The sequence below is a fragment of the Salmo salar genome, chromosome ssa11 (assembly GCF_905237065.1).
Source record: "Salmo salar chromosome ssa11, Ssal_v3.1, whole genome shotgun sequence".
In the NCBI taxonomy this organism is placed as follows: Eukaryota; Metazoa; Chordata; class Actinopteri; order Salmoniformes; family Salmonidae; genus Salmo; species Salmo salar.
In genome coordinates, this window is record NC_059452.1 from 37970782 (window position 1) to 37994191 (window position 23410).

At 42.8% G+C, this 23410-nt stretch overlaps 2 protein-coding genes across 7 annotated transcripts in view; both read right to left on the minus strand.

Annotated features, from left to right (window-relative positions):
• LOC106562743 (UPF0606 protein KIAA1549L) overlaps positions 1-17568 on the minus strand; it is a 137810-nt gene extending 120242 nt beyond the window's left edge. The window contains exon 1 of the mRNA XM_045689495.1: positions 16705-17568. Coding sequence (XP_045545451.1) covers positions 16705-16945 — 241 coding nt within the window. The 5' untranslated portion in view covers positions 16946-17568. The remainder of the gene's footprint in view (positions 1-16704) is intronic.
• A 578-nt stretch (positions 17569-18146) lies between these two features.
• The window catches only part of LOC106562738 (homeodomain-interacting protein kinase 3-like), a 79131-nt gene continuing 73867 nt past the window's right edge, over positions 18147-23410 (minus strand). For all 6 annotated transcript variants that reach the window (XM_045689499.1, XM_045689501.1, XM_045689502.1 and 3 more), the window contains one exon: positions 18147-23289. In XM_045689499.1, coding sequence (XP_045545455.1) covers positions 22831-23289 — 459 coding nt within the window. In that variant the 3' untranslated portion in view covers positions 18147-22830. The remainder of the gene's footprint in view (positions 23290-23410) is intronic.

Below are 23410 nucleotides of genomic sequence, written 5' to 3' on the forward strand. Positions count from 1 at the left end.
GAACAGGAAGGGCCACTGTTTATGCTCCCAATTCACCGCTTTATTGACAAAGTTTCGATCCGAAACAGATCTTCGTCAGGTCAAACAGACTCAGCTATGATTTTCATGGGAGTGGTGAGCGAGGGAGAAGAGGAAACCCTGAATGGCCCAGGAGGGTCAGCAGCACCGCGGACGTGGAAGAAGTGTGGGAGGGGAAAGAAGAGCAAGGCCACTATTGGACACGCAGTCAGAATGCCTGAGTGTGATCAACCTTTCTTCACGTCCCATCACCACTTCATGTGAGTTGGCCTTGAGTAAAGGCTGATCTTTCATCCCACTGCATCATGTAATCTGACACTACAATAGAGTTTCAGAAATGATTTTGTACATTGAGACTTAGGGAGATCTTCTGCCCCATAAATGTGGATGTGTCAAGTATGGGTGAGATGAGTGTTCAGGCTATAGGTGACACAATAGAGAATGACATTTCCCACAGAACGAAAAACCTTTTTGGAACCAAATCCACCTTTTGTTCGCCCAGATACAGAAATCCCTCCATAGAAACAGACTGGTGGAAAAAGATGTCTCCTATTCTGAATAAGAAACAAGAATACAGAGTCCAGAATAATCTCCCTAAAGAACAGAGTCAAGCGTTAGATAAATGATAGTGCATAATGCTGATAAGGGTGGAGCCGTGGGGTTGTTAAAACTGAATAATAATGTGAATGAGATCCAGGGACAATTAAACAACACCACTTTCTCCCTGCATATGTATGTGATTCTATAGACATGATTAACCCCCTTAAGACAATGCACAATATCAATAGTGATACTTATCGCTTGCTTTGATGTTGAATCCCTGTATACAAACATCCCCCACCAGGGAGGCCTACAAGCTATGGCACTGTCTTAGTCAACAGACCCACTGGTACACTGCCTAGTACTAACTGTATTGTTGAACTGGCTGAGATTGTTCTGAGTAAGAACTTTTTCATGTTTTAATGACAAATGACATGTTCATTCAACAGAAGGGAACTGCTATGGGTTGTAAAATGGCACTGAATTATGTCAATCTGTATGTGGGGTTGTTTGAGAAGAATGTGATTTTCAGCCCTAACAATCCATTCTTGCACCATATCAAGCTCTGGAAACGCTTCACTGATGCCGTATTCCTTATATTCCAGGGCACAGCAGAGGAACTTCATCCATTCCACTCCATCAATTCAAGCAGTGAACATCTGAAATTCACCCTCACCTTTGATGCGCATGAAACAAGATCTCAACATTTTGATGGGGGGGGGACTTTAGCACGGACCTATACAGGAAGCCGACTGACAGGAAGCCCCTGTTAAAAACAATCAAGCATCCCAGAAAAGTGTTAGAAACAAGAAACCCCCCACATTAATATGTAGCCTAAGAAACAAGGTTCATGAAATCGATAACTTGCTAGTAACAGATGACATTCATATTCTGACTATCTCTGAAACCCACTTAGATAATACCTTTGATGATACAGTGGAAGCAATACATGGTTATAACATCTACAGAAAATACAGAAATGCAAATGGGGGCGGTGTTTTGCGGTCTATATTCATAGCCACATTCCTGTAAAGCTTAGAGAGGATCTCATGTTAAATACTGTTGAAGTAATATGGCTATAGGTTCACCTGCCTCACCTAAAGACTATTCTTGTGGGAAGTTGCTATAGACCACCAAGTTCTAACAGTCAGTATCTGGATAATATGTGTGAAATGCTTGATAATGTATGTGATATCAACAGAAAGGTATATTTTCTGGGTGACCTTAATATTGACTGGCTTTCATCAAGCTGCCCACTCAAGAAAAAGCTTCAAACTGTAACCAGTGCCTGGAACCTGGTTCAGGTTATCAGTCGACCTACCAGGGTATTTACAAACAGCAAAGGAATGAAATCATCCACATGTATTGATCACATCTTTACTAATGCAGCAGAAATCTGCTTTAAAACAGTACACATGGATTTTGTAGTAGTGGCCTGAGGGAACACACTTAATGTGTTGTGAAAAATGTTATGAAATGTAATGTCATAACTACTTTAATGTTGCTGGACCCCAGGAAGAGGAGCTGTAATAGGATCCGTAATAAATCCAAGTAGCTTCCACCCTACACCCCTGAAAAAGAGCCTCTCTATCAGACAATACAGTCGCATACGCAGGATCTGTAGAACAAAGAATAACTATGACAAACAAGCCGACTGTCTGGATGAGCGTTTCAGACAGCGAGGTAATCAGAGGAATGGCTGCATGACGCAAGGGATCATTACAAAAATATGACCCAGGATGACAGCCTGACGCCCAAACCACCCTGTCCCCTGACCGACGGGTTCAGCGCTTCCTTCCGTACTCCCCACTTAGTAAACAGTTGGACCACATCATTAAAAAACACTGGTACATATTGAGCACTGATCCACAACTGGAGAAGAAGTGTAAAGAACCCCCGCGGGTCGTCTTCAGACGCGCTCCCAACATCAGTCCAATGGTGGTGAGGTCTGATCTTCCACCTAGCACTTTTCTAAACAATGTGCCGGACGGTAATTAAAGATGTGGCCGATGTACCCAGTGTAACTTTATGAACAGATGCACAATGTTAAATCACCCTATCACGGGCAAGGCCATTAAGATAAAGGGTATCATCACGTCTTACACAAAAAATGTGGTATACCTGATCAAGTGTATATCATCTATGCTATGTAGGAAAAAAGAAACAAGCTCTGAAAACAAGGATAGCAGAACACAGGAGTAATATCAGGACTCTTGGCCAGAGAAACCCTTTGGCTGAGCATTTCATGGAGGCTCGTCACATCAGCTCTCTGAGATACAATGGTATCGAACATGTTAAGACTCCAAGGAGGGGGGAGATACTGATAGTCTATTACGGAGAAGAGAAATGTATTGGATTCACCGTTTGTCCACCATGTCTCCTAAAGGTCTGAACCAAGAGTTTGATATCAGAACATGTATCACATGAATATGTCACGTTGAATTGTCCTGCCATCCAGGTCTCCACTTAGACATTTTGTACATATATATTCGATTTTCTGTAACTACTACATGTCACTACTACCTGTAACTACTACCTGTAACTACTACCTGTAACTACTACCTGTAACTACTAGCTGTAACTACTAGCTGTAACTACTACATGTAACTACTATATGTAACTACTATATGTAACTACTACCTGTAACTACTATATGTAACTACTACCTGTAACTACTACCTGTAACTACTACCTGTAACTACTACATGTAACTATTACCTGTAACTACTACATGTAACTATTACCTGTAACTACTACCTGTAACTATTACCTGTAACTATTACCTGTAACTATTACCTGTAACTACTACATGTAACTACTACATGTAACTACTACATGTAACTATTACCTGTAACTACTACCTGTAACTACTACATGTAACTATTACCTGTAACTACTACATGTAACTACTACCTGTGCCCATCTCATTGTCATTGATATCAAATGATTAAAGGTGCACAAGTTGTTTTTGAAATAGGTCAGTGTAATTATATCTACGGGCACCACGCATTCTGTACATCATGGTCATATGGACGGGTGTTACATTTTACATTTATGTCATTTAGCAGACGCTCTTATCCAGAGCGACTTACAAATTGGTGCATTCACCTTATGATATCCAGTGGAACAACCACTTTACAATAGTACATCTATATCTTTTTTTTTGGGGGGGGTTAGAAGGATTACTTTATCCTATCCCAGGTATTCCTTAAAGAGGTGGGGTTTCAGGTGTCTCCGGAAGGTGGTGATTGACTCCGCTGTCCTGGCGTCGTGAGGGAGCTTGTTCCACCATTGGGGTGCCAGAGCAGCGAACGGTTTTGACTGGGCTGAGCGGGAACTGTGCTTCCGCAGAGGTAGGGGGGCCAGCAGGCCAGTGTTAAACAGTTTCCAACGTGATCTTAACTATGACATTTGTTTTTACTGTTGCCTAGGTTTTAACTTGGACGACCTTTATGACCAAATCTACCTCTGTGATTAATTAGGATTGACTGGGCACAAAAGCAGTGATGTAAAGTACTTAAGTAAAAATACTTGAAAGTACTACTTAAGTCATTTTTTGGGGTATCTGTACTTTACTATTTATATTTTTGACAACTTTATACTTTTACGTCACTACATTCCTAAAGAAAATTATGTACTTTTTACTCCATACATTTTCCCTGACAACCAAAAGTTCTCGTTACATTTTGAATGCTTAGCCGGACTGGAAAATGGTCTAATTCACACCCTTATCAAGAGAACATTCCTGGTCATCCTTACTACCTCTGATCTGGCGGACTCACCAAACACAAACGCTTCGTTTGTAAATTATGTCTGAGGGTTGGAGTGTGCCCCTTGCTATCCATAAATTTAAAAAAAACAAGAAAATGGTGCCATCTGGTTTGCTTAATATAAGGATTTTGAAATAATTTATACTTTTAATTTTGAAACTTAAGTATATTTTAGCTATTACATTTACTTTTGATACTTAAGTATGTTTAAAACCAAATAGTTTTACTCAAGTAGGATTTCACCACATTTTACATTTTTGGTCATTTAGCAGACGCTCTTATCCAGAGCGACTTACAGTAGTGAATGCATACATTTCATACATTTTTTCTCCGTACATGACTTCCACTTTTTCTTGAGTCATTTTCTATTAAGATCTCTTTACTTTACTCAAGTATGACAATTGGATACTTTTTCCACCACTGCGCAAAAGTGAATTGAATTGTTTCCACATCGACCATGCATCATGTATGTAATGATCATGTGAGGTGAAGCGTGTATATTTTGGGATGTGAGCACTCAGTCTGTTTGACCTGGCGAAGATCCGTTTCGGATCGAAACGTTGTCAATAAAGTTGTGAATTGTGAGCATAAACAGTGTGTGGGCCTTCCTGCTCTTCCCATTCAGCCTGTCTCATCAGCCCCTTCCAGTCATGAAGGTCAGTGCTGAGGATGTTCCCAGTAAATCCACAACTAATCCAGACAATTTCCCATTCACACAGAAAAGCACATTAAACTTTTAACTGTGACTCTCTTTTAGTTAATCTCTCCTTCAAGTCAGTGCTGCATCCCACTGAGTTACTGAGTTCACCATCACCATGAGTTACTGAGTTCACCCTCCTACTGAGTTACTGAGTTCACCATCACCATGAGTTACTTAGTTCACCCTCCTACTGAGTTACTTAGTTCACCCTCCTACTGAGTTACTTAGTTCACCCTCCTACTGAGTTAGTTAGTTCACCCTCCTACTGAGTTACTTAGTTCACCCTCCTACTGAGTTACTTAGTTCACCCTCCTACTGAGTTAGTTAGTTCACCATCCTACTGAGTTAGTTAGTTCACCCTCCTACTGAGTTAGTTAGTTCACCCTCCTACTGAGTTAGTTAGTTCACCCTCCTACTGAGTTAGTTAGTTCACCCTCCTACTGAGTTAGTTAGTTCACCCTCCTACTGAGTTACTTAGTTCACCCTCCTACTGAGTTAGTTAGTTCACCCTCCTACTGAGTTACTTAGTTCACCCTCCTACTGAGTTACTTAGTTCACCCTCCTACTGAGTTAGTTAGTTCACCCTCCTACTGAGTTAGTTAGTTCACCCTCCTACTGAGTTACTTAGTTCACCCTCCTACTGAGTTACTTAGTTCACCCTCCTACTGAGTTACTTAGTTCACCATCCCACTGAGTTACTTAGTTCACCCTCCTACTGAGTTAGTTAGTTCACCCTCCTACTGAGTTAGTTAGTTCACCCTCCTACTGAGTTAGTTAGTTCACCCTCCTACTGAGTTAGTTAGTTCACCCTCCTACTGAGTTAGTTAGTTCACCCTCCTACTGAGCTAGTTAGTTCACCCTCCTACTGAGTTACTTAGTTCACCCTCCTACTGAGTTACTTAGTTCACCATCCCACTGAGTTACTTAGTTCACCCTCCTACTGAGTTACTTAGTTCACCCTCCCACTGAGTTACTTAGTTCACCCTCCCACTGAGTTACTTAGTTCACCATCCCACTGAGTTACACTGCCATTCAAAAGTTTTAGAACACCTACTCATTCCAATGGTTTTTCTTTATTTTTACTATTTTCTACATTGTAGAATAATAGTGAAGACATCAAACTATGAAATAACAGATATGGAATCATGTAGTAACCAAAAAGGTTTTAAACAAATCAAAATATATTGTTTATTTGAGATTCTTCAAATAGCCACCCTTTGCCTTGATGACAGCTTTGTACACTCTTGGAATTCTCTCAACCAGTGGTAGTCACCTGGAATGCATTTCAAATAACAGGTGTGCCTTCTTAAAAAGTTAATATGTCAAATTTCTTTCCTTCTTAAAGCGTTTGAGCCAATCAGTTGTGGTGTGACAAGGTAGGGTGGTATACAGAAGATAGCCCTATTTGGTAAAAGACCAAGTCCATATTATGGCAATAACAATTCAAATAAGCAAAGAGAAACGACAGTCCATCATTACTTTAAGACATGAAGGTAAGTCAATACGGAACATTTCAAGAACTTTGAACGTTTCTTCAAGTGCAGTCGCAAAAACCATCAAGCGCTATGATGAAACTGTCTCTCATGAGGACCGCCACAGGAATGGAAGACCTAGAGTTACCTCTGCTGCAGAGGATAAGTTCATTAGAGTTACCAGCCTCAGAAATGGTAGCCCAAATAAATGCTTCAGAGTTCAAGTAACAGTCACATCTCAACATCAACTGTTCAGAGGAGACTGTGTGAATCAGGCCTTTGTGGTCGAATTGCTGCAAAGAAACCACTTCTAAAGGACACCAATAAGAAGAAGAGACTTGCTTGGGCCAATGACCCAACACACCTCCAGGCTGTGTAAGGGCTATTTTACCAAGAATTAGAGTGATGGAATGCTGCATCAGATGACCTGGCCTCTACAATCCCCCGGCCTCAAAGAAATTGAGATGGTTTGGGATGAGTCGGACCGCAGATTGAAGGACTAGCAGCCAACAAGTGCTCAGCATATGTGGGAACTCCTTCAAGACTGTTGGAAAAGCATTCCAGGTGAAGCTGGTTGAGAGAATGCCAAGAGTGTGCAAAGCTGTCATCAAGGCAAAGGGTGGCTATTTGAAGAATCTCAATTATAAAATATATTTTGATTTGTTTAACACTTTTTTGTTTACTACATGATTCCATATGTGTTATTACATAGTTTTGATGTCTTCAGTATTATTATATAATGTAGAAAATAATAAAAAATAAAGAAAAACCCTTGAATGAGTAGGTGTTCTAAAACTTTGGACCGGTAGTGTACTTAGTTCACCATCACCATGTGTTAGTTAGTTCACCCTCCCACAGGGTTAGTTCGTTCACCATCTTACTGAGTTGGTTCATTCACCATCTTACTGAGTTGGTTCATTCACCATCTTACTGAGTTGGTTCATTCACCATCTTACTGAGTTGGTTCATTCACCATCTTACTGAGTTGGTTCATTCACCATCTTACTGAGTTGGTTCATTCACCATCTTACTGAGTTGGTTCATTCACCATCTTACTGAGTTGGTTCATTCACCATCTTACTGAGTTGGTTCATTCACCATCTTACTGAGTTGGTTCATTCACCATCTTACTGAGTTGGTTCATTCACCATCTTACTGAGTTGGTTCATTCACCATCCTACTGAGTTGGTTCATTCACCATCCTACTGAGTTGGTTCATTCACCATCCTACTGAGATAGTTAGTTCATTCACCATCCTACTGAGATAGTTAGTTCACCATCCTACTGAGATAGTTAGTTAGTTCACCATCCTACTGAGATAGTTAGTTCACCATCCTACTGAGATAGTTAGTTAGTTCACCATCCTACTGAGATAGTTAGTTCACCATCCTACTGAGATAGTTAGTTGTCACCATCCTACTGAGATAGTTAGTTCACCATCCTACTGAGATAGTTAGTTAGCACCATCCTACTGAGATAGTTAGTTACACCATCCTACTGAGATAGTTAGTTCACCATCCTACTGAGATAGTTAGTTCACCATCCTACTGAGATAGTTCGTTCACCATCCTACTGAGATAGTTAGTTAGTTCACCATCCTACTGAGATAGTTAGTTAGTTCACCATCCTACTGAGATAGTTAGTTAGTTCACCATCCTACTGAGATAGTTAGTTAGTTCACCATCCTACTGAGATAGTTAGTTAGTTCACCATCCTACTGAGATAGTTAGTTAGTTCACCATCCTACTGAGATAGTTCGTTAGTTCACCATCCTACTGAGATAGTTCGTTAGTTCACCATCCTACTGAGATAGTTCGTTAGTTCACCATCCTACTGAGATAGTTAGTTAGTTCACCATCCTACTGAGATAGTTAGTTCACCATCCTACTGAGATAGTTAGTTAGTTCACCATCCTACTGAGATAGTTAGTTAGTTCACCATCCTACTGAGATAGTTAGTTATTCACCATCCTACTGAGATAGTTAGTTAGTTCACCATCCTACTGAGATAGTTAGTTAGTTCACCATCCTACTGAGATAGTTAGTTAGTTCACCATCCTACTGAGATAGTTAGTTAGTTCACCATCCTACTGAGATAGTTAGTTAGTTCACCATCCTACTGAGATAGTTAGTTAGTTCATCATCCTACTGAGATAGTTAGTTAGTTCACCATCCTACTGAGATAGTTAGTTGTTCACCATCCTACTGAGATAGTTAGTTAGTTCACCATCCTACTGAGATAGTTAGTTAGTTCACCATCCTACTGAGATAGTTAGTTAGTTCACCATCCTACTGAGATAGTTAGTTAGTTCACCATCCTACTGAGATAGTTAGTTGTCACCATCCTACTGAGATAGTTAGTTAGTTCACCATCCTACTGAGATAGTTAGTTAGTTCACCATCCTACTGAGATAGTTAGTTAGTTCACCATCCTACTGAGATAGTTAGTTCACCATCCTACTGAGATAGTTAGTTAGTTCACCATCCTACTGAGATAGTTAGTTAGTTCACCATCCTACTGAGATAGTTAGTTAGTTCACCATCCTACTGAGATAGTTAGTTAGTTCACCATCCTACTGAGATAGTTAGTTAGTTCACCATCCTACTGAGATAGTTAGTTCACCATCCTACTGAGATAGTTAGTTAGTTCACCATCCTACTGAGATAGTTAGTTAGTTCACCATCCTACTGAGATAGTTAGTTCACCATCCTACTGAGATAGTTAGTTCACCATCTAATGAGTGTTATTTTCTCATCTCCCACGCCTGCTAGACTGCCAGTGACTCTTCTCATGTTTAAACTATCTCTGAATAGTAACTGGTAAGATACTGTAGAGGACCATGGCTTGCTGAAAAGAAAAAGCCTGTGCACGTCGTGATTGCATTCAATTTATTCCATGTGTAACTCTGTGTTGTTGTTTGTGTCACAGTGCTTTGCTTTATCTTGGCCAGGTCGCAGTTGTAAATGAGAACTTGTTCTCAACTGGCCTACCTGGTTAAAAAAGGTGAAATAAAAAATAAAAATAAATAAAAAATCCTTTAAAGATGGAATCCTTAATGGTGAAACTGCCACGTTTGTTTGCGATATTACAACAACAAAGAAGTGACTGCAAACAATGAACACTGCTACACCAGAGAAGAGAAGAGAAGAGAAGAGAAGAGAAGAGAAGAGAAGAGGGATCTGGACCAGAACATTACAGGATAAAATGTCTCTGAAGCCTGACAATGATATACATCTACTTGAATTAACTAACAGAACCCATTGATTAGGAGATGACCCCAGAACTGGGCACTCATGTCCTGTCACATTGTCATGATCTGCTTGGTAGACATTACTTCACACAGTATCACTCCATACACACACACCACATTCCCCAGGTGCAGGGTGCAGTGTGAGGGATAATAGTGGGCAGATGGCACATGGTGATAATTAGCAGCACTGTTAACCATGCCCTTCTATCTATCAGTGTTACCACCTGATACAGACATGGCATAGAGTGGAGGAGACTAGAAACCGCACTAGTGGACCCCACTGACCATCCACTGACCATTACAACAGGCCAGCATGTGACCGACTGGGTATCGACCCAGGGTTGTCTGTGTGCCTCAAGACAGTGTTTAGCCCACTGAGCTGAAGTCTAGGCATTACAGGTGGTAGATGAGGAAGATTTGAATGACCCCCATGCTAATACAAACAGTACTCTCTCAAGACACTATCAGCAGGTTTATAGATACCTTGTGTAGTAATCACGTTTCCTCAATTCAACGCAGTTCTGAATAGAAATCACACTGTCAACCACTGACTACATCAAGCAGTATGCACAGTCATGACAATAGAGAGACTGGAAGGGTTTTTCTTCACCACTGGCTTGAAGAATTGACAAAGGAAGTTCAGATTTTCATATTCCACAGAGACAAGCACACCTATCAATACACACGTTCACAACACAGACAAATCAGATGGTTGAAGACCCGTACAAATACAGTCAAGTGGCATGCAATTGCCTAAAGGGCCTACAGACGCAGCGTCGATTTCACACATATCTGTGACTCAAATGTAGGTTTGGACCGTATACGACGCTCCGTCGGTCTGTTTGAAGTGTATAGCTGCCTTTAAGCCCTAGAACTGGGAGAACAAGAGATGGAATTAAAGATGTCCCAAACTTCAGCTCTCAAACATTATGAGGAAAATGAACTCAGCAGGGAAGTTGAGACTGAGACACACACAAACACACACACACTCCTCCGTTTCCCTGACATCTCTGTCCACACCGTAATTAACTTTGACAAACTAAATCAGTGCAATGAGGTAAAGTGGGACCCCAGCCACCCAAGCCATGGCCTGTTCTCCCCACTTCCATCACTAAGACACGGGTAGTACAGGTGCATCATGGCAACAACTGTAAGACTGGCCAAGAGCTTCTACCACCAGACCATTAGGCTGCTGAATAGACACCACTAGTCAGCTGTTTCTACCCCCAGACCATCAGGCTGCTGAATAGACACCACTAGTCAGCTGTTTCTACCACCAGACCATCAGGCTGCTGAATAGACACCACTAGTCAGCTGTTTCTACCACCAGACCATCAGGCTGCTGAATAGACACCACTAGTCAGCTGTTTCTACCACCAGACCATCAGGCTGCTGAATAGACACCACTAGTCAGCTGTTTCTACCACCAGACCATCAGGCTGCTGAATAGACACCACTAGTCAGCTGTTTCTACCCCCAGACCATCAGACTGCTGAATAGACACCACTAGTCAGCTGTTTCTACCACCAGACCATCAGACTGCTGAATAGACACCACTAGTCAGCTGTTTCTACCCCCAGACCATCAGACTGCTGAATAGACACCACTAGTCAGCTGTTTCTACCCCCAGACCATCAGACTGCTGAATAGACACCACTAGTCAGCTGTTTCTACCACCAGACCATCAGACTGCTGAATAGACACCACTAGTCAGCTGTTTCTACCCCCAGACCATCAGGCTGCTGAATAGACACCACTAGTCAGCTGTTTCTACCACCAGACCATCAGGCTGCTGAATAGACACCACTAGTCAGCTGTTTCTACCCCCAGACCATCAGACTGCTGAATAGACACCACTAGTCAGCTGTTTCTACCACCAGACCATCAGGCTGCTGAATAGACACCATTAGTCAGCTGTTTCTACCCCCAGACTATCAGACTGCTGAATAGACACCACTAGTCAGCTGTTTCTACCCCCAGACCATCAGACTGCTGAATAGACACCACTAGTCAGCTGTTTCTACCACCAGACCATCAGACTGCTGAATAGACACCACTAGTCAGCTGTTTCTACCCCCAGACCATCAGGCTGCTGAATAGACACCACTAGTCAGCTGTTTCTACCCCCAGACCATCAGGCTGCTGAATAGACACCACTAGTCAGCTGTTTCTACCACCAGACCATCAGGCTGCTGAATAGACACCACTAGTCAGCTGTTTCTACCACCAGACCATCAGGCTGCTGAATAGACACCACTAGTCAGCTGTTTCTACCCCCAGACCATCAGACTGCTGAATAGACACCACTAGTGAGCTGTTTCTACCCCCAGACCATCAGGCTGCTGAATAGACACCACTAGTCAGCTGTTTCTACCCCCAGACCATCAGGCTGCTGAATAGACACCACTAGTCAGCTGTTTCTACCCCCAGACCATCAGACTGCTGAATAGACACCACTAGTCAGCTGTTTCTACCCCCAGACCATCAGGCTGCTGAATAGACACCACTAGTCAGCTGTTTCTACCACCAGACCATCAGGCTGCTGAATAGACACCACTAGTCAGCTGTTTCTACCCTCAGACCATCAGACTGCTGAATAGACACCACTAGTCAGCTGTTTCTACCACCAGACCATCAGACTGCTGAATAGACACCACTAGTCAGCTGTTTCTACCCCCAGACCATCAGACTGCTGAATAGACACCACTAGTCAGCTGTTTCTACCCCCAGACCATCAGACTGCTGAATAGACACCACTAGTCAGCTGTTTCTACCACCAGACCATCAGACTGCTGAATAGACACCACTAGTCAGCTGTTTCTACCCCCAGACCATCAGGCTGCTGAATAGACACCACTAGTCAGCTGTTTCTACCTCCAGACCATCAGGCTGCTGAATAGACACCACTAGTCAGCTGTTTCTACCCCCAGACCATCAGACTGCTGAATAGACACCACTAGTCAGATACCTGCTACCCCTGTCCCCCTCAGCATTGGACACAAGAGTCAAAGTAAGCAGCCCACCGCCCCAGGCGTAAGACTGAAGGTCAGTAGCCTGGTGAGCTGCACTGCAATCTATCATTGGAGAATTGTAAGTCATTTTATTGATAGAGAGAGGACACAGATTGGGATGTCAATAAGCAATGAGACAGTCCGTCTTTGTCCTTGCTCAGCACCATTGATTCTTCTAACCAATGAAAATGTGATGTAAAAGCAATTACATGACACAGTGTGAGGAGAGCCTCTCATAGAGTGGAGGTCTGTGAGGTTAACTTCAGTCAAAGCCATGTTGTCAGCACCCGTGTGCAAAGGGCAGGTCTGCAGTAGAAGGACCTCATAGTGCTGACGTTGGGAGAAAGTGACTCTGCTCTGGAGGAAACACAGGTGGTGTAGGAATATAGAGCTTATTTAGCTCTGCATAGGCTAGAGTATCACTTATCCACTGTGTGTTGGGCGGGGGAGGCTGTGTGTGTGTGTGTGTGTGTGTGTGTGTGTGTGTGTGTGGGGACGGGGCCACAGTACCCCCCGTCTCAGTCTCAGTATCTATGCCGGGCGGCTAGGGTCAGTCTGTCCTGTCTGATGTAATTCTCCTGTCTTGTACTGTGTGATCTTAGGTATGCTCCCATCTCTCCTTCTCTCCTCTCCTCGAGGACCTGGCCTGATTGTCCCTGTCCCTAGTCATGCTGCTGACCCAGTTTTGGCTGTTCTACCTGTGACCATGGAACCCTGACCTGTTCACCAGACCACCTCCCCCTGCACACACTGCTCCAGTTTACTCAAGGGCCTCATACAACACTACACTACTTCACTGACTGTTTTCAGAGGGTGCGGGAGAGAGTTGGTTACTGATAGCTGAAGATGTGGTTCACATAGCGACACCATGCACTGTAGTGGTTCTTTGGATTAAAGAGAGGCGAGCCACAACAAGTAAGAGCTGGCCTAGATCTGTCTAAACTAGCCAACACTTCCCCTTTAACTAACAGCCATAGTATCTACTTTAGCCTGCCATACACAGTCTTGCGTGCCAGACATGGCTCCGTGAGATTAGCCGTACGCATGCCAACATGACATACAGTACAAGCTGAATCCTGGTTCAGAGAGATAAACCTAAGCAATAATACATGAGATGATGTGCGATATGGAGATTTAACACAGCCACTCTCACCAACAAACACCACAGTCATGCTTAAGTCGCCACAACGCACACCCTCTTTTAATGAAAAAAGTTTACCCTGAAAGCAAGAATTCTGACCCTAAATGAATGTGGGTCTATATCACTGAGAGTACTAGTGAAGAGGTACCCCAAAGTCTGCCTGCACATATGACTGCCTTCATCTCTATCCATCCATGCTCATTCTAACAGCCCATTCATGCCTAGAGGTGTTTTATGAATGGCAGAGTAAACAGAGAGGGGGAGGAAATGGGGTTCTGACTAGATGGGATACAGCTTTTGTCAGATTTGACTTTTCGTAGCAAGTTAAAATAACTTACGCAGCAGGTTATGAGAATTAGGATAAGATTAGGAAAAGGGTTAGGGTTAGCTAAAATGCAAAAAAAAAAAACTTTGGACGTTAATTTGACAAAAGCTGTATCCCTTCTAGCCTTGATCAGGAAGTGGGAAAGAGATGGAATGGAACAGCAGATAATGGAAGGAGGGCCACTAGACTAGAACACTACACCACATAACAATGGATTCTACAAAGTACAATGAAATTGCTCCAAGAGACTGATCTATGGTCAGCGTTATGTATTTCCCCCAGTGGTTATAAAGAGGATTTGAGAAGTATAAATCTGAACCTAGATCAAATCTGGGGTAACTTCTATGCAGAGAGGTATAGTAAAGTGGTGGGCTGTGTGTTGAGTCTACTACACGCAAGCTTCCATATGTATGAGGAGTGCAGTCATGAGAAATACATTGACTATGCATCGGAGAGTTAGTGGCTATGCTTCTTCTTTCTGAAAAGGCTGCTTCTTTACCAGATTGAAGAGCAATAATCCCGACAAACTTTCCCCAATTCTCCTGGTTGCTGGAGACAAGGATTGTGCCACTACTGAAAGCTGACCCAGATGCACTGTAGGCTTGTACAAGCACACAGCACAGGCACATTACACACATGTCCACGGAGTGCAAAACATCAGGAACACAATTCTAATATTGAGTTGCACCTCCCCCTTTGCTCTCAGAACAGCCTCAGTTAGTCGCAGCATGGACTCTACAAGGTGTTGAAAGCGTTCCATTGGGATGCTGGTCCATGTTGACTCCAATGCTTCCCACTGCTGTGTCAAGTTGGCTGGATGTCCTTTGGGTGGAGGACCATTCTTGATACACACGGGAAACTGTTGAGCATGAAAAACCTTGCAGAATTGCAGTTCTTGACACAAACTGGGGCGCCTGGCACCTACTACCATACCCTGTTCAAATGCACTTAAATCTTTCGTTTTGCCCATTCACCCTCTAAATGGCACACACACAATCCATGTCTCAAGGCTTAACAATCCTTCTTTAACCTGTCTCCTCCCCTTCATCTACACTGATTGAAGTGGATTTAACAGGGGACATCAATAAGGGATCATAACTGACCAGGTGAAAGCTATGTCATGGAAAGAGCAGTTGTTCATAATGTTTTGTACACTCAGTGTATATTATACATTAGAAGAGATGTACAGGGGAGATCTGGTAACCTAACTTCTACACTCAATGTGGACGGCTCTATTAACCTCCTTATATGTGACCAGGTAATCAATACCATCCACGAACAACAACCTGTAATCTCAGCATTACTCATAAGGCACTGCAATGAAACACTGCAGAGGAACAAAAGAAATGTGTGACCATAGAGTCCATCTATACAACCCGGTGTAACGGTATAGATATCCATCATAGGAATGGACAGGAGCAGCAGTTGAGTGAGATAGCACACTGGGCACAGACCTCAATTCAACGCCTATTCAATGTTGGTTCAATGGAAATGACATGGAAGCAACGTTGATTCAACCAGTGTGTAACCAGTGGGAGGTCAGTTAATGTATGGACAAATATCCTAAAAACACAACAGCTACAGTCTATATTGTATGATCTAGAGTCCTATAGGCCATTAACCACAATAGCCTGAGAGAGAGAGAGAGAGAGAGAGAGTAAGTCCTTATCAGATCAAATCGTTGCATGATCATGATGAACAATAGACTAAGGTCATCAGTAAACAGAGGAAATAGCACAAACACCTCAGAGACAGTCTTCAGATTGAGAGGAAGAAGCAGTTGGTGAGTTACATCATAAACAAGCAGGAAACAAAGAAGCCAGCTGCATTCTCGCGCAGTGTTGCAGCCTGCCGCGAGCTCAGCACAAAGCACATTCCCTATAGGCTCTGTCCATTCTCTCTCTTCCTCTCTCTCTCCTTTTCTCTCAGCTTTAGTAATGATGCACGCAAGTACTTAATGATACCGAAACGTTGTGCAATAGAAAATGATGAGCATTGGGACATCTCTTTCAGAGGAATTGAACAGCATGTGGTCGGTATAGCGCACGTTACGTTTTCAAAGGGCATGGTGGAGCTTTGATGGTTAACTTTTTCTGGGGATGAAAGAGTGTATTCATGATCTTGTCTCATGCATGTGTAGATGTGGCACTACTATTAAAACCCATATGCTATTCCAACACGTTATCCTGAATTTTGTAGCCTACACTTTACATAACATTTATCGAATATTGCGTCCATCCATAACAATAGCGGGCCAATCCACAGCAGTGGATTATGCAATAAATCAATGACTGTGCGCTGCCTGAAATATTAATGAATAATATTGAATATTTATCGGAACAGGAGAGGGGAAAGGTTGGAGTGACAATAGGCCTATTGCAGCATTTAGCAGAAATGCTATGCATGATACATCCTCTGTTATAGCCTACAATATCCTGCGATGGACAAACAATGGTCAAATTCGTGTGCTTCCTTACCCTCTGTGGCCTGCGCACACTGCAACAGAAGTAAGACCATTCCTATGTATAACAGACAGTTTGCAGACATCCCTTCTGCTCCATCTCTTCTCCTGGTTCTCCGAAACCACCCCGCTTCTCGCACTCCTATCCATCCCGGTGAGCGCCCGTCTCCAGCCGCCGCGCCGCAGGTATGCAGTTTGGGGAAATCTCTCCGCGCACTCCTTAAACGGGGAGCCATTTGCGTTTCCAGTGAATGCATGGTTGAAGTTTCGGTCGTGAACAAGACATCTGATCAATCAATCCGTGTCTGGACAGTTAGCGAAGCGGTCCAAGGGTCTCGCCTGCTGTCCGCGGCTCGGAGGAAGAGGCATTGAGCTTTAGGGATGCGTCTCGGGGAGCGCTGCCTTCCGTCCACCCATCACTATGCGGCGCAGCGCGGCACTATGAGAGATGCGCGGTAGAGTACAAACGTCCAACATTTAGCTCAGAGCAAAAACCATTGTCCTTAAATCGATAAGTTCAGGCCTGCTTCTAGGGTCAGTTGTGACAATGTATTGTTGGGGTGTGAAATCATTTTCTGCACGGTTTTAGTGACTCCTCCAAGTCAAGCGTGTGAATTAGTAATGAGGGAGTTACGACCTCTGGTGGTTGTGGCAGCAGGTTGCTGTTGTCAGATTGGAGGTGATGACGGGCAAACTGGAGGCAGAGTTCAGTTGCGTTCTTCTCTCAGAGGTCAGATTGAGAGTGCTGATGTATAGATGCTGTGTGATGGTCCAAGGATAATGCCCGCTTCTGTGTTCTCTCCAGATTCTGAGTAGGAAACACAGACACCTGTCAGAGATTAGAGAGATGGTATGGACTCACACGATGAGAGGGGATAAGAGATACAGTACAAGTCCTGGGTCATAATGTACTGAAATTGGTATTTCAAAATGTGGGGTGTTACTGGGAATATTCAAGTGTGAAGCTGAGAATTCCCATTCTGATTTTAAACTGAACATAGCAATAGCATTTACCTTTACTATCTTAATCCACAAGGTGGCATTCAAGGACAACGGCAACTTAAAAGAAGAAAAAAAATACTTAAAAAGGTGACCTCTTTATAATATGAGCCATTTAGCTGGCCGCTTTTACCCAAAGCAACGTAGTCATGCATACATACATTTTACGTATAGGGGCCCAGGGAATGGAACCCACTAGCCTGGCAGTGCCAGCACCATGCTCGACCAACTGAGCCATACAGATTAGACATGGAGAAGGATGAATGAGAGGTGAAAAACAGAAGAACCACCGGGAATGAAGAAAAGCGTCCAGAACAGTGTCCGCTGGAGATGCACTGCTAAGGCTGTTTGTTCCACGAGGAGCTGAAAGGAATTAGTCAAGGAAGTCAGAGAATACCTTTCATCAACCCCATTAAAGATGAGTAAGACAAGAGAGAAAGAAATCACACCGAGACAAAGTGGATTTGCAGCAATAGATTATTTTTTTTATTCAAAGTGAATCTTGACAATAATACACCATAAAGTCTTATTTTGACACTCACCAATAGAGTCACCTGGAAAACCCGCTTAACGTGACTAAGTAGCAAAGGCTTGGTCACACCTAAATCACTGAGAACTAGAGGAAACACTATCAAACTGTTAAGAGACATCACATCCAGATCATTTGGTTTCCCAGTTCTCGTACTGTAAATATTGCACAGTGCAATTGCTACATGGCAAACTAGTGTGGCATAAAACCAACAAAACAAAAACAAAGCCACAAAAAAATCTACAAGTATTAAAAACAGTAACAGTTGAGATTATAACAAGTCTATTATTTAGATGAGTGATCTAAACAGATGATTCTATAAGTTGTAGCATGAATTTAACTTTGAACGGACACAGTCCACCAGAACGCCCAAACAGGGGAATACAAGTTGAGAAGTGATCAAAACCAAATAGTAAGTATTGAAGTGTAGCACAGTATCACATTGAACTAATACATAGACCCTGAATCAACATCTTCACACCAGATTAGATGATTCTTCAAAATCAGAAATTAATCATACTGCTAATTTTACAAACTGCTATCTTCTGTTGTTACGTTTCATCTCAAAAATGTTGTACGAGTTCTCTGAAAACTGTTCATTCATGTGTCCAGTCGTTGTCATACGGAGTTATAACTGGAGAAATAAAACAGTCCAGGATCTCTCATACTTTGTATCCATCTTTGTTTTTAAGTGTGGGAGAGTTTGTGCAGGCGCATTGCTGGTGAATACCATTACACAGGAATAAAGTTACATTTAACATGCTTATATCACTGGAGAACACATATCAAGCACTGTAGGTCTGCCAAGTTCATGCCTTGTTGTAATTTCAGCTTTTTATCTAAATAAAAGATAAGTGTCATAACAAAAGCATGAAACTGAAAACATTGTTGATAAAACACCTGTCCGGCAATATTTTGGTGTTGAAATGTGTAATACCTTACGCTTCTCAAGAGTAATGAATTTCAAGTGATGCCACAATAATCTCCACAGAGCTCCTTAACACAACACAAACTAAATATCTATTCCAGAGCAATTCTCTATTAACAGACTCTGTTTGGTCAATCAGCCCTTTGCGAACAGCAACAGTTTGTGGTTAAAGTCTAGAAGTCCTCTGGACTGAGTTCAGAGTTCTCCTTAATTACTCAGTCCTACAATGAGTAGTGTGTTATCCACTGGTCCTGACTGTCATGGTTGCAAGGTGTTAGGTTTACTGACAAAGGGAAAGATGACAGACTTGGAGCCAGTAGTATTTCCCCACAGATTAGTGCAGCTGACCTGGTGGTGTATATGCACAGTATCGGAGTTGGCAGGGGGAGATGTAAGAACACTTGGTGGTACTACGACCATAACATTAAAGTATTGCATTTGCTGTTCAACAAGAGTGACTATCGAGAGGACTGTTAAATCGGCACGTCACTCAAAGAGCCTCTCGGTGTGTGTGTGTGTGTGTGTGTGTGTGTGTGTGTGTGTGAGAGAGAGAGACATTGGTGGCCTATATCTATTACACACATGTCCTCTACACTACTGTCATGACAACGCTTATCAAAGTCTTTTTTCTAATCCCTGTTATGACAGGTTGAATGACTGTCCCGTTGTGAAACGTTCCATTTTCTGTAGGTGATTTTTGGTCAAGTGGCCATTACTCACTCAGTACTCACTCAGTACTCACTCAGTACTCACTCCATTCTGCAAGATGGATTTTAGTTAGATCCTCAACCCCTCCTCCCCCTACAACACAGAGCAGGTAGAGGAGAGGGGTACTGTTACCGTATAAGGGACTAACATCGTCCCTGTCCCTATTTCGCTGACCCTCTGATTCTCAAGGCACAAACACAGTGCTGCTCACACTGTGTGAACATCAGTAAAGAACATATGCCCAGAGATTTCCATTGATAAACACCACTCTGTTATGAGACACTTCTAAAGGGTAGAGCCATACAATGGACAAATCTCCTAAACAAACAGAAGGCAGATTATTCCAATATGTAACCAATGTAGAAGGGGACCACTCATGTCACGGACAGTGACAATACTGAACAGATAAAAGGTTTGAGTAAAATCCATATTTTAAAAGGAAATAATCATTTAAAGTTCTAAAATATTGAATGGGAACAAACACCTTGGGCTAAATTCATGTCAGACATATTCTGTGTTTAATTCCCCGCGGGGCCATGAGGAGTCAACAGGCCAAGCCCTTACTACCAGACTACTGACAGGTTGTTAGTGGTGTGTGACTTGGGGATAACATGTTACATACTGTAAGCATTCCATTGAGTGTCCTGCTACCTCACAGTGCTCCTGCCATACATAACATACGTTATTATAACTGTATACTGAAATTACTACCATAATGAAGAAAGTTAAATCAATCTTGCAAGCTATAGCTTTACACGTTTACAAAACGCCAATGTGAAAACATACAAAAATGAAATGACATTGATACATCCATTTATATGCAGTGACGAGCCCAAAACGGTTAATAAGGATAAAATACTGATGCAAAAACACACAGACCCCCAAAAACAGAACGAATGCAACTAACGTCCATCATCAGCAATACAGTAGTTACAATGACGCTTCAAACATGAACGCAAAAACCCCCCAGAAAATCAAAACCATTTCTATTTCAGATAATTAGGGACCTATACAAAAATAGGAACGCTAGTTTTGAACTAAGAGAAATCACCTAATTTCACAGCTGTGGATCATATAGCAGCTTATCTATGATACATTCAAGAAAAATGATACGGCTTATTAAAATCGCCGGAAAAAGCTAAACATAACCTCAGCCATGTATTCTAAATGTTTTTAATCTTTTTTGAGATGTAAGCCCAGCTCTACGACTACAGTATACTAGAGAGAGGTCTATTGTGTAAAAACAGAATATATCTAGCTACCTTGCTCAGGAAATGAATTACAGTCTTTGGTGCTGCATAAGCAACTTCATTTGAAAAGACGAAAAACTCAACGCACATAACTAGCAAAAACCAACGGAAAAATGCACACAGCATATATATATATTTATATATATATTCTCCCTGACGGAATGTATAAAATAAGCAGTCGACACCAATAAACCTTAAACAAATGGTATAATGTAAAGGGAAAAAAGTTAACTTTGTCACATGCATAAATGAGAGAATTGCACGCGACAAACTCACACCTTAAGCGTCTGCACTAAGTAGACTAGCTCATATATATATATATGTGTGTGTGTGTGTGTGTGTGTGTGTGTGTATATATCAAATACTGCATGGTCTGCTCAGGCTTAGAAGAATCCATACCGTTAATGAATTAGCATTTTTGTCCTCAGCAAGTCAAAGCCGTGCCCACCACACTTGTAACACAGCTAGAAAAAAGAAAAACCCACTCAAACAAAAATTTTTTTAAATACAAAGACAAAAAAATACAAATCAACACCTATTTAGAGATTGTATTGCAGTTTCATCAAACAGTACAAATACTGTTAGTAGTAAGAGTTTCACTAAATACAAATTGATTATGAAATATTAAGCAAATATTCAATGCTTGCTCTTTGTACACTAGTTCATTCGGGGGGACGACGACAAAAAAGGAACATTGAAAAACGGACCAGCGAGCATTTGCTACAGCAAAGCATGCCGTCCTTCTTTAAGGAACAAAAGAGTAACTCACTACACACTGAAATATACACTGAATCCAAACTATAAGCATCGCTATCCGCGATACCTCACGTCCATGCAGGCTGTGCATGGATATATATCCACACACACACAGGATGCATGGACTGGTAGGACCTTCAAGTGCTGCAGTCCAGTACATTAAAATATTCATGGTTATATTTATATATAAGTAGTAACATTAACCACCTCAAATATATAAGGCACTATGGCTGGGGACAAGTATACGATGCAGCGAGTCTCGGGACGCCAACAACAAGAGCGACGTCTAACGTATCAACTTCCTGTTTACATTTGGATCTGCTCATGCAAGATCACATGCAGCGTGAGGAGCAACAACCCTACTTTAAATCGGTTAAGTGACTCCACGTTTTTAAAACACCAAAGACACTGAGAAAAGGTACAAATACTTCAAACGCGGTACGACACACACCGTGGACAACATGTGCATCTGTCGGCCTATCGAGCTAGAGACTGAATGGCTTTACAAATGTGGATGTGTCTTGTACACGTTCAGAAGGCAATATAGAAAAATAGCTGGGATAAGGGGGTGCCACGTCTGACCTACAACGCCACCCGATTAGTCACCTGTTTTTTGAGGAGTATTGGTAGAAGAGCTAATGTGAAGGTATAATAAATGTGCAAAACACATTGAGAGTGAGTTACTTATCTACTTACATTCATTCATTCCATCCGTCCTTCCTTCCTTGCCCCCCTCCCCTCATCCTCCACCCAAACTTTTTGATTTTATTTTTTATAGCTCATAGTTCAATTGCACCCAAGTCGACATGATTCATAAAAATAGCTTGTTTCTCTGTGGTTGTGCCATGGCTCTGGACATGAAAACCATGTTGTGGTTGTTTGTTGTGTATTCTGAGAAGGCCCCTCCTCCTGCTCGCTTGGCCCCTGGGGGGCGCGAGGTGCATCTGGGGGGCGGGCGGCTCCGGGACCCTGTCAGATGTAGGGGTACTGGTTGAGTTTGGTGGGGCTGAGGGGGAAGGTGGCGTAGGCGGGCGAGGCCATGTAGGGGTGCGGGGGGAAGAGGGCCTTGAACTGGCCCTGGGGGTGGATGGTGGGCGAGGGCAGCAGCCGGGGGTTGATGCCCACAGTGACCTGGTGGACGATACCGCCTGGGTGAGAGATGCTGTAGGCGGGCTGCAGGACGGGCCGCGAGGCCCCAGGGGAGGCCAGGATGTGGGCCACAGGGGCTGCTGTGACCAGGGGCCCAGGGGGGGGGTAGGACAGAAGGGTATGCTGGCTGTGCGGGTGATGGCGGGGACCTGTAGTGTGGTTGGGGCTGCCGTGGGGTAGGGTAAAGGAGTGCCCATGCATAGTGGGGGGGATGTAGGCCTGCGGGCGCCGGTGGGCATAGTTTCCATTCCATTCCTGGTGGCAGGAGCCGTAATGCTGGAGCTGGAAATGGAGAGAAAAGGGGTGGTTAGGTATCATACACATATTACATCTGTGTGTGTGTGTGTGTGTGTGTGTGTGTGTGTGTGTGTGTGTGTGTGTGTGTGTGTGTGTGTGTGTGTGT